Source organism: Conger conger, chromosome 16, assembly GCF_963514075.1.
Source record: "Conger conger chromosome 16, fConCon1.1, whole genome shotgun sequence".
In the NCBI taxonomy this organism is placed as follows: Eukaryota; Metazoa; Chordata; class Actinopteri; order Anguilliformes; family Congridae; genus Conger; species Conger conger.
The window spans coordinates 22,441,950-22,454,545 of record NC_083775.1 but is presented as its reverse complement, the minus strand read 5'-3'; the positions used below and the strand labels follow the sequence as shown (position 1 = coordinate 22,454,545).

The window sequence follows — 12,596 nt, the reverse complement described above, 5'->3', positions numbered from 1 at the left end:
CCGGTGTGCGTTTGATCCAACAAATGGAGTTGGGAGAGAAGATACGGGCCTACAACGGAGAGGAAATGAGCGGTGAGATATCTGCTGTCTGTTCTTTTCTCACCTGCCGATTCTATTGCAGGCATCATCTATACCACAGCAGTACCTTCAGCCAATCGCAAACTCATATCACGGGTGGACAAAATAGTCTAGATTCCTGGAACTATTTTTTTTTTTTTTTATGTCTTGAACAACCGTAACTGTGATGCATCAAAACCCAGGGGACGAAATTCTCTTGGCCCTGGGTGAACAAGGTTTACAAAACAATCTTGGCTGAGTTACTAGTTTTTTCTCTTGGATAACCTTCAGCTGGTTCTCACTTGATTAGATAAGTAGGTGGGAGCTGACTGTGTAAAGCACAAACTGAAATTTGTGACAGACCAGAATTTTGGCCAGAATATCTTCAATTTTCCTTCTTAACTCTGTTAGTCTCGGTATTCCTATGAGTAGTCCGTACCTGCAAGACAACCTCTTGGAGAGACATACAAAATTATTACCATGAGCATTAAGTCAAGAGAAACCACATTAAAGAAATACATTATACCTATTTAATAGATTTAAATGTTCCATTATCCTGCACTAATAGGGATAGCATTGCAACTGCAAGTGAGATAGTCTTTTTATTCTAATGATGCTGCCTGTCATTTTGCATAAACGAAATGGCATGTTACTTAACTCAAAATCCTTATCTAGCCAACTTGTCATGCTTGGGCCATTGGCATTGCTTTGTCAGTATCTGGCGGAATTGTTCTTGAGACAACAGACAGTTTAGCACGCTGCTTTTGCTACGTTGTTCACTTCAGGTGGATCGCAGCCTGAATGGTGGTAAAGAGAAGGGGGCTGTTAATTAGCTGATCTCAGGGGGGCTCTGGCACACCCTTTCTCACTCCTCAATCACACAATCCAAGCCTGTTTGCCCACAGGCTTCAGAGCAGGAAATCAGCTAGTAAGCAACAATGGACCCCCTAAAACACACAAACACACACACACGCACATGCACACGCACATACATGCACACACACACACACGCACATACACGTACACACCACACACACACACACCACTCCACCCTAAACTCCCCTCCCCGCCCATCTCCATCTGCATTAGGAACTGATTGCACACATGCACACCACACACACACACATGCGCATACACACACACACACACGCACACACACATGAAAACAAAAAGGTGTGGATCTTCATGGGGCGCAGCACTGCATTAATCACCCACGCTACGCGGCTGTATGGCTGCGCATAAATATGTCTGCAATTAGCATTCCTCAATCACCTTTTCTTTTCCTTTTTTCCCCACTTCTGACAATTAATGGAGTGCAGCTTTCCGCCGACCCGTATTTACTGATCCAGTGCCTCTGCTGCTTAACTGCGCTCCAGGCTGGTTCCTGAAGTTTTTCACTAATGTCGATGAGAATTAGCACCTCGCCAATACAGCGGGCTGTTATCTGGCGGTTTAGAGGAAAAAGCCATTAAAAGTATCCCTCAAAGAGCTGAAATTCGCTTCTCTCTGTGAGGACGTACGGTCGGTGGCTGGTTTCTTTCGCTGCGAAGCCGCTGTGTACAACGCGTGCGCAGGCACCGCGGGTGGACCGCGGGTGGACCGCGGGTGGACCGCAGGTGGACCGCAGGTGGACCGCGGGCAACGGGAGAGGGCTGCTGGTGCGTGAAGGGACACGGATGACCCCGTCAGCTAAACCCCTCGCTTCTTAGGCAAAGCTACGGGCAATTATGCAACTCCTCCCAAGTGTAACAGACCAATAAAGCTAAAAGGCCAAAAAGGCCAAAACATCCATGAAAATAAATGCTGCTTTAGCATCAGTTTCAAAGGCAATACTCCAGAATAGATGCAAATCTTTTAGGAGGATGCTAAAAACCTCTCAGAAAAGTTCTCTAAAACCTATTCAAACATGATGTGGTCAATAAGTTGTTTTAATCATGATGACTTCAAGAACTATCAAAGCCTTGATTTTATTCCTCGACTTCCACGGATTTCCAAGAAGCGTGGGAACCCCTGAAATAGATTTTTTTGAGAACCTGCAAAATACAAATTGCGAAAATTTAAATATGTTTACAGCTACAGTGCTTGGCTTCCAGCCTTTTATCTTCGTATCATCAGCGATTTGCCCCAAACGGGTCATCTGCCAGATGAGCCAACAGAAAATAATGAAATGATAACACTGACATCATGGAAATGGGAGACGGCGCTGAAAGGCCTGAGTTTGGCCTACACTGTAATTCGGGAGAGAGCTCACGTTTCGCCATTTTGAAAAGGTATTACTTTTCCGACACAGGTAATGGAAAAATTCGGGCTCAGTGTGGTTTCATTAGATCCTGAAGAAACTGAGCCGCAGCATATTGTCGTGGGCAAAAAAATACAGACGTAATTACATAATATTCACCCCCCTCCCCCCCCCGCCAAAGGCAAAGGGATGTATTGTGTTTCTACATCCCTGTTGCAGAGTCAGTATTCCACATGCTGAGTGCGCTATTAACAGCCTAGGCCTAACACAACCAAGATAATCTTAATAAGCAGGGGCAGATTAAGCAATAAATAAAGCTATGTTCAAAAACGCTCCCACGTACTGTACAGTCAACTGAAGCGAGCGCTTGTGAAATGGTTCCACGCGGGGCTGCAACAACGGAGACACGTGGATAAGGCTCTGAGAGAGGCCGTGGGACAGAGAGGGGATTATGTAAACCCTCTGAGCGAACAGCGGCACCTTCCAGCGGCAGCGGAGAGGGACGTGGCGGGAGTGGAGATCGAGTGCCGGAAGCTTCTGGAGGGGATTACGCGAGGTGGGCGACTCCCGCGGCTCCTCAAACAGCCCTCGCCTTCCTCCTCCTCCTCCTCCACTGCCGATTGGCTCTGCTGGCATGTACGAGAGGGAGCTTAACACGAGCCCACTGTTTACCCTCCCCATGTATACGCCCTGTTTGACAGGATTTCTGCAGGCTCTGGGACCGGGCGCGGATAATTCGGCTGGCAGGGAGACCGGAAGGATACTCGCCGATAGGGACGAGGGAAAAGAGATGAGAGAAAGAGAGGGGGGCTCACTGAAGGTCACGGACTGACCCCTTCCTCGACACCTTGGGTACATCCCAATGATGGACAGAATGTATCCTCCTTTCCTCCACTCGTCTCCTCCCCTCCTTCCCTCCACATACTTCTGGATAGGAGATGAGGGGGGAGTGGAGGAACGGAGGATGCTTTTTCTGAGTATTGGGGCGCACCTCTCCTCTCCTATTCCCCCTTTCCATGCCGAAAGGGTCGTTGATCTTTGTCACAATGCATTGACCACAATGCCAGGTTCGTCTTTGCGACAGTGCCACTGTAAAAATGAGCTACAACGAACATTACGACTGACTGAGAAACAGACTGACTCACCATTCCCATCACAGGCTCAGCACAGGCACCAGGTGAAGTGGCAGTTATGTCCCTGGACTGCGGTTGAACCACACAACACATTATTTAATAGTCAAGTATCTATCCTTAGAGAAAGCCAAAGTACAGGCTGCAGATATCTGACTGGCCAGAGGGGTTATTCTCGAATGATAACGCAGGTCAACGGATTCCTCCAAACCAGGGTGACAAAGTGGTCAGTCCCTGTATGAGCACAGCCAGGATGCGGATGCCATTTTACAGATTTAATCACCAGATGCCCTGCTGAAGGATCTCAGAGAGACTGTAAAACAACAACAGTGTCTTAACTGCGCTGAGAACGGCCCCCTCTGGTTAGGCCTGCACAGCAGCTGGCTTAACGGGCCTTCTGACCACCTCAGCTCCTGTTCCACAGCCCGGCTTCGTAATGCGCTCTCTGTGCATTGCGTTACTCTGGGAATAATCACTCTCACTCCAGAAGAGTGCAGCCGCAATAAAGTTCGCTACAGGCCTACGGGTTTGTGTTGTTCTCTTGAATTTTCTGGGAGCCGTAATTACGCAATAAAGAGACAAAAAGACAAAAGTGCTAACATCTAACGAGAAATTAAAAACAAAGCTGGCATTTGGAGTGCATGACATCCTGTCTCACAAATCATGTCTGAGACTAATGGCACTCATAAAAAATATATTAAACCTAAACAAATGAAGGTACAGTCAGCGTTTTGGTTCTTTTTTGTTTCCTTTCTCACAAAACTGTTCTATTGAGAGGGAAAAAAGAAACACATTCTATGTCATAGTTTGGAATACATGTTGATTTAAACCAGGCAAAAGAAAGTAGTTGTCTTTGGCTGGTGCAATGGGTGTGGTCTGTGACTGGATTTCATAATAACAAAACCAACACAATAACACGCCGTGTGATTCGCTCACCCGGCTAAAAACCTGGTTCCTAAGCCCAGGGAACCAATCACACGTCGCCTTCAACAGCAGATTCAAGCGCTCCCAACCACAGACTTTCAGCACATTTTTAGACCCAACCATTTAAAGAAATACAATCCGTACCAAAAAATAAAAGCAAATAAAACGAAGACCTGACACAGAGCCAGCCAGAGGCCTCCTGTAATGGAATAAATCACAGACACAATGTCAGAGGAGGGGTCAAAGTCCCGTTCCTCTCAACAGAGAGAATGAGAAACTGGCAAAGAATGACAGCACGAGTCGCTCCTGGCCGATGATGTCATTCTCCTGGAAGTCTGTGTAATTCAGCCCTCTCGCTGCAGCCCCGAACGGCCGGAGCCAAAATGGCATTTCCAGATGTATTTCCAGGCCCTCCTGGCTTCGCGTGCCCTCCCTCTTTCCCTCTTTTCCTACCGCCGAGTCGGCATCTGAATGCCAGGAAACGTGCGGGGCTGCGTCTGGAGTCTTTCGCAACGCGTGCACCTCCGCGTTCGCTAAAGGTCTACAGTGAAGACACGTGTTAAAGAAGCAAGCCACGCTCAACTACAGTCAAAGCCTTGAAAAAGAATGTGTACTGTTAGGTACAGTATTAACTGTATTCTGCACTAAAGCTGGATTTTTGGTCTATTACTTTTCAAAAAATGGAGTGAAATAATTTAATTTGACTTTTTTTCAATCTGACAGGAGCTGTTGGAGACTTAAATTCAAAACCGCCTGCAAGTGGCTCCTAAACAGCTGAAAGTTTTTTTTTTTTGTGTTAAAATGTTTTGGTTTTGCTAAAATGAGTTTACATGGTGTATATAACTCCAGTCTGGCTTCATCCCACCAGTGCCGAATGGTAAACAGGCTCCACTTCCAACTGCTCTGGCTTCTGCATTGAACTGCAAAATTCAAAGCCAACAATTACAAACGCAATCTCAACACTCATTTTGTTCGAGACAGCTGTGCTATGTACAATGTACTGCAATGTTCCTACCAATAAAAAAAGTCATATAATAGACTATATTGTGTTCTGGAATGAGCTGTACCACAATGCATAGGTTTTTAATCAGGGAGGGAGGGGGGCCCCTGTATCTTCTGGCGCCATATTCATAGACCTCTTTCTATAAGCCAGCAGCTCACTTTGCTTAAAAGTGAGCTATTCTGACAGGCCCCTATGCTAATTCAGCGTAACTGGGAACATAAACTGGGTCTGTGGGGGGCCGGGTGGGCTGCCATAGCCAGAGGACACTACCATGTGGTAGGAGGAGAGGGGGGCGTAAATTAACAGTACCACCGTGTAATCTACACCATATCAATGCTGTCCAATTTGTAATTTTTCACAGCATTTTAAGAATTCCCAGAAATCATTTGCATGAGCGGCGCAGAAAAATAAATTCTGTTTTAGGCCAGTTTTTCCCTCAGCACTTGTCCTGATGAGTTGTGAATTTAACTACAGTCATGCTGTCTGAGAAACTCAAACTCAGAAATGAGAGGCCATGTCAATCAGGCCCAAATCTAACAATGTGTGGCAGGCGTCGTGGTTCATTAGTGAGACAGCTGACTGATTCACCTCCACAGAGCAGGCTAAACTCTCCGTCACATTCGTACAATGTGACACAATGCTAAGTTAACCTGGAACAGAGAGTCCAAAAGAGGCATACAGGCCCAGTGCAAAGATATGTAAACAATCATTGTAAAAAATCTACACTGCCACTTTCATATCATGGACACTACATTTACACATAAAGTATATATTACCGATATTAACACATACGGTACATCTACAATGCATGCAGTCAAATTAATACCAGTCTATTTAATCCACTTAATGGCATGCATTATAACATGTCACATTTTGTATTACATAAAATATAAATCTCTTGTACTCTGTCTCAATGAATAAATAAGCCAGACTGGATGACTCTGCTTCTCCACTACACTGGAAAAGAATGACCACTGAAGGTGTGTTTATAGTAAGCGTGTCAGAACGGCACCGACAGGAGTTTCACTGTTCTGTAAGAGGGCGGTGCACACACAGAGACACTCCCCTGTTCTCTAAGAGGGCGGTGCACACACTGAGACACTCCCCTGTTCTCTAAGAGGGCAGTGCACACACAGAGACACTCCCCTGTTCTCTAAGAGGGCGGTGCACACACAGAGACACTCCCCTGTTCTGTAAGAGGGCGGGGCACACACAGAGACACTCCCCTGTTCACTAAGAGGGCAGTGCACACACAGAGACACTCCCCTGTTCTCTAAGAGGGCAGTGCACTCACAGAGACACTCCCCGGTTCTCTAAGAGGGCGGTGCACACACAGAGACACTCCCCGGTTCTCTAAGAGGGCGGTGCACACACAGAGACACTCCCCTGTTCTCTAAGAGGGCGGTGCACACACAGAGACACTCCCCTGTTCTGTAAGAGGGCGGGGCACACACAGAGACACTCCCCTGTTCTGTAAGAGGGCGGGGCACACACAGAGACACTCCCCTGTTCTGTAAGAGGGGGTGCACACACAGACACTCCCCTGTTCTCTAAGTAGGCGGGGTCACACAGAGACACTCCCCTGTTCTCTAAGTAGGCGGGGTCACACAGTTCTGTAAGAGGGCGGTGCACACACGGAGACACTCCCCTGTTCTGTAAAAGGGCGGTGCACACACGGAGACACTCCCCGGTTCTGTAAGAGGGTGGGGCACACACAGAGACACTCCCCGGTTCTGTAAGAGGGCTGCAACAGGGCGGGGCGCTTACTGTGGCTGTGGCTGAGACGGTCTGTACGCTGTTGTCGGAGCCTCCCTGCTCGCTGTGCGTCTGCGCGGGGGGGTACAGGTTTAGCGTGTGCTCGGGCACCGCCGTCTGGCCCGTGTAGTCAGCAGCGGGGTGGGGGTGGGGCGCCGGGTACTCGGCCGGGATGCCGTTCTGAGGGGGGGCGAACTGCGTGGAGGCGTAAGGCTGGGCCATCGTTTCCGGGGGTGCCGCGGCGTCCTGGTTACCCTGAGAGAGAGACATAGAGAGAGAGAGAGAGACAAAGGGAGAGAGAGAGTAAATGCTGAGGTCACACCAGTGTGAAACCAGGTGCATTCTGGTTAGGAACAATTTCTGTCTGTAGGTATTTAAGCATGAAATCGAGTACTTATTTATCGGAAATATTTACTGCAATGGCATAAGAAGTACTGGCACACATTATAAAGCACACACATTTTTAAATCTTAATCTGCATTCATGTGCAGTGTTCAGGCATTCCAATTTATTCTCTAATATACAAATGTGCAATATATGAAAAAGGACACTCACATAGTGCATGCTGCCCTCTATACTGTGCTGTTTTAAATTCCATACAGACTGGGGTTTGTTATTTTAACATAGCGCAGGTTTTGTTTGTTGTAACAGAGTGTAACCGCATCCCTCCCAGATGTAATACTATGTTTTCTGTTCTTGAACTGCCACTCTATGGAGTGGGTTATCTACAGACGGGGAAGGGAGGGGGGGTGTTGCAAATCTCACTCAAATGGATTCACAGAAACCCCACTTTGACAGCCGAGGCACTTTGCAAGGGAAATTGCTTTGCAATATTTTATGTGGAGACCCCTTTTGCACCCTTCCTCCCCAATCCCCATCCCTACGCCCCTCAAGAAAAGAAAGCTTGTGCAAGCTCCTTGCCATACCCTCTTGGAAAAGAGGGATTACTCCATTACTGGAACATACTATACATTCACTGAACACTTTATTAGGTATTTATTAGACTTATTTTTTTTGACTTATTGGTCTTCTGCTGCTGTGTTGTGTTCAGATGCTCTTCTGTATACCACTTTTGTAATGTGTGGTTATTTGCGTTACTGTCACCTTCCTGTCAGATTTGACCAGTCTGGCCCTTCTCCTCTGACGTCACTCATTAACAAGACATTTTTATCTGCAGAACTTGCACCATTCTCTGCAAACTCTAGAGACTGTTGAGCATGAAAATCCCAGAAGAGCAGCAGTTTCTGAGATACTCAAACCACCCTGTCTGGCACCAACAATCATTCCACGGTCAATGTCACTTAGATCAGGGCGGCCTGTAGCGTAGTGTTTAAGGTAAATAAGGTAAATACATTGCACTAAATGTAAGAGTGCACAAATGTACATAAATGCACAAATAAGTAGGTGTACCTAATAAAGTAGTGAGTGTATACAACACAGGCATAGAGAGAGGCACAGGCAAGTTAACCTATAAATGAATGAAAAAAGAAACACCAGACAATAAATAACATCTTTTAAAAATAGATTAATTGGTGGCTTAGGAAAGTAAAGGAGTGGTTTTTTTTTTTAAAAGAAGAAGAAAAAAGCCCCCTGCTGTTTCTCTCAGAGTTTTCACACAGATGTTATAGAGATCAGGCTGTTATGCATTAACACCGCAGCCTCCAATTCATCCCGCGCCTCTGCTCCATTGACGCTTGGCTGATGCTAACGCTTAACTGAGGGTGCTAAACGCTCAAGCTCCCTCGTGGTAATTAGGCTATCGCTAACATTAACAGCTAACGGAACGTGCTAAACTCCTTGCGGTATTTAGGCTAACGCTAACATTAACATCAAACTGAGGGCGCTAAATTCTCATCTCACTTGTGGTAATTAGGGTAGCACTAACACTAACATCTAACGGAGGGTGCTAAACTCAGTTCTGTCACAGTTGGCTAACGCTAACACTAACATCAAACTGAGGGTGCTAAACCCTTAGCTCCCTTGTGGTAATTGGGGTAATGCTAACGCTAGCTTCTAATTGATGGCGCTAAACTCTCAGCTCCCTTACAGTAATTAGGCTAACACTGACAATAACGGCTAGCGGAGGGTGCTAGACTATAGAGCCTCGCACATCACAGGGACCAGCATGTGAGAAACGGGGACCGAAAGTGTGTCTCTCTTGAGGCGAGCTTTTGAGGGGCGAGAGTAGGTGGCAGCCCCTGTCAGCCGAACCTGTCGAGACCTCTATTAGACTCATTCCGCCACTTTGGCCTCTGTGAGGTTTGGTGCACCCCGCAAAAACAGAAGAGCAAAAAAAAGAAGGAAAAGCCAAGAAAAAGGTTGTTGGCAAACAGGGGAAGAACAAAGACTGGCAGGCAGTCAGGTTTTGTAAAATGTTTTTGGCCTGTAATCTAATGAAAACCACATTTCAGAAGACTGAAGTATGCTGTACGTGGCATGGGAGAAACAGTCGTGAGCTTCTCGCTCAGCGGTAGAACACTACGGTGTCAATTTGCTGAAATGTACATTTTTCAGGAACAAGAAAGCACAAATATTTCATTCCTGAATAGCACCTTCTCCCACTCTCACGAAACACGACGAGAAACTTTCAGTTGATAAAGTTTCTTTTGCGCAGTCACTGTGTGCTGATAATGGTCTCCCCATCACCCTGACTCTGACCAGCTTCACACAGTTAACACACCGAGGGCGAGATGCAGAACAACAAGAGAAACGCAGGTCCTTCAGTGACACTGCGGACAGACAGTAAAGACACGCGACCACTTGGTAAATAGTGGACAATGAGAAGAAGGGAAAGACAATGAGACCAAAGGACGCGCTCCTTTCTCCCCGTCATTCTCTCTCTTTCTCTCTCCCTCCCTCCCTCCCTCTCTCTCGCGTTACAGTTGACTGTGGCTCTGCTCCAGCTCAAAGTTTCAGCAGCCGAGGGGGCTACAGAGCGTCTGCTCCCGACACGTAACCAGCATCTTGAGACAAACAGCCGAGAGAGAGAGAGGGAGGGAGACAAAGAGAGGGAGAGAGAGAAAGAGAGAGAGGAAAATGACCAGGCACACAGCTTGAAGAAAGTAGAAGAGAAGAAGAAAAAGTTAAAGAAAAATAAGGGGGTTCCTCTTTTTCTGACTCCAGAAAGAAATGCAAGGCTATCTTCTCCACTCCCTTAACCCACAACACAGACAGCCCAGGGCGAAGGGGGTTAAAAACGAGCTGCACGCTTAGTAATAAAGAAGGGAATGAGAGAGAGAGGGAGCAGAGAAAGAGAGAGTGAGAAAGAGAGAGTAAAATACCTGCTCCACCATCTTGCTCTCTTTTTCCTCCATAAACTAAGCAGCTGTTTTAGTCCCGGGCCCTGCAGCATCTGCCCAGAGCGAGCATCAATTATAGATGAGGGCGTGCGCTCTTGCTGCTGCGCCCCTGTGTGTGTGTGTGTGTGTGTGTGTGTGAGCGTGTGTGTGTGTGGGAGGGAGCGAAGGAGGAAGGAGGGCACAGTAAGGAGGGAGCTAGGACCTCCCACTCTCTCTGTCCAAACCGTGCCTTGCTTTCTCCCGTCTCGCTCTCCTTCTCACTTTCCCTCGCTCCCTTTCCCTCCCTTCCTCTCCTCCCATTTTTCTTCTTTGCTTTCATTTTCTTTTTTGCCATTTCCCTTTGTTTTATTTCTCTCTTCCACTCTCCTGCTTTTTCCCCCTCATTCTTTTCTCGTTCCAATCTCTCTCTCTCGACGGCGGGGTGTAGGATTGCAAGCCTCAGCCACGCATGTGCTCAGTGTGTCGGGTTACACCGGCACTCCTGCGTGTATCTGCGCACACAGCAGGCCACATACGCTAGTTTACGTTTCTGCTACCAAATCTCAGAGTACCTTATTGCCCGTGGATCTAATAAAAGGGGGAGGCGCTCCTCGCAATAACCGCGATAACTCGGACCTCGGCTGAGCGAATGCGCTTCCTTGAGTTTTGCGCACGCCGCTAATCTTTTATTCCTCGTCCCGTAATTATAATTCACGCACCGCTGTGAACAAACAGGAGTCGTCGGAGCTAACGATGCCCAGACGGTGCGTCACGGAAATCCCTTATCTCCAGAGCCCGAATGGCATTTACGCGAGGCCAGTTTTCAAGTAATTCCCATTTTTAGCAATAGCGGTTGGCGCGGAGCGCTCGAGCCGACAGAACGGATCTGAAACTCTAGCGGGCGCGGACGGCTAATCCTTGTTTGTAAACTGCTTAGCGCTGGTGTTTACGCAGGACGTCGCAAACATATCCGTATGCCTAACTAATCCAGAGCGGAGCCCGGGCGCGTGAAGGAAGTTCGGGATAACGCGGAAAAACCCCGTCTGGCATCGTTCAAAGCGCCGGCATTAAAATAAAAACACTTGAGGCCTGTGAAATATGGAAATGTAGAAGTGGATTTGAACACCTGGGAGTGAGCGCAGACTTATTTTGATGGTGATTGATGGAGGAATGCCATGACGGTGTCTGTGCGGGGCAGATCAAAGCTACGCCCCGGCCCCAGCCTGAGCTCGTGTGGAGACTCCTCTGCCTGCTGACACCTCCTGCAGGGCCCGGCTCTGTGTGCTCTGCACCTCTCCCCCTCTCTCTCCCCCTCTCTCCCCCTGTATCTCACCCCCCTCTCTCCCCCTGTATCTCACTCCCTCTCCCCCTCTATCTCACTCTCTCCCCCTGTATCTCACTCCCTCTCTCCCCCTGCACCTCACCCCTCTCTCCCCCTGTATCTCACCCCCCTCTCTCCCCCTGTATCTCACTCCCTCTCCCCCTCTATCCCCCTGTATCTCACTCTCTCTCCCCCTGTATCTCACTCCCTCTCTCCCCCTCTCTCCCCCTGCACCTCTCCCCCTCTCTCCCCCTGTATCTCACTCCCTCTCTCCCCCTCTCTCTCCCCCTGTATCTCACTCCCTCTCTTCCCCTCTCTCTCCCCCTCTCTCCCCCTGTATCTCACTCCCTCTCTCCCCCTGTATCTCACGCCCTCTCTCACCCTGTATCTCACTCCCTCTCTCCCCCGTATCTCACTCCCTCTCTCCCCCACTCTCTCCCTGTATCCCACTCCCTCTCTCCCTGTCTCTCTCCCTGCATCTCACTCCCTCTCTCCCTGCATCTCACTCCCTCTCTCCCTGTATCTCACTCCTTCACTCCCTGTCTCTCTCCCTGTATCTCACTCCCTCTCTCCCTGTATCTCCCCCTTTCTCTCCCTGTATCTCTCCCTGTATCTCTCCCTGTCTCCATGTATCTTATTCCCTCTCTCCCTGTCTCTCCCTCTCTCTCCCTGTATCTCCTCCTCTCCCCCTGTATCTCTGCATGAGGGCATTTACACCTCTCTGCCAGCTGTGTTACACTGCCTGCAGGAGTGTGCTAATGCAGAGCCTGGGGCTCTCTCTGCAGTACATTCTGCACACACACACACACACACACACTCACACACACACACACATACACACACACACACACACACACACACACACACACACACTCACACACACACTCAC

General features: G+C 48.3%; 1 protein-coding gene across 7 annotated transcripts in view; it reads right to left on the bottom strand.

Moving 5' to 3' along the window:
• Window positions 1-12,596, bottom strand: part of rbfox1 (RNA binding fox-1 homolog 1) — a 417,007-nt gene that overhangs the window by 53,516 nt on the left and 350,895 nt on the right. For 6 of the 7 annotated variants that reach the window (XM_061223562.1, XM_061223559.1, XM_061223564.1 and 3 more), the window contains one exon: window positions 7,121-7,363. In XM_061223562.1, coding sequence (XP_061079546.1) covers window positions 7,121-7,363 — 243 coding nt within the window. Of the gene's footprint in view, window positions 1-7,120; window positions 7,364-10,389; window positions 10,515-12,596 lie in introns of those variants that run through there. The other variant, XM_061223563.1, reaches the window with a different exon arrangement.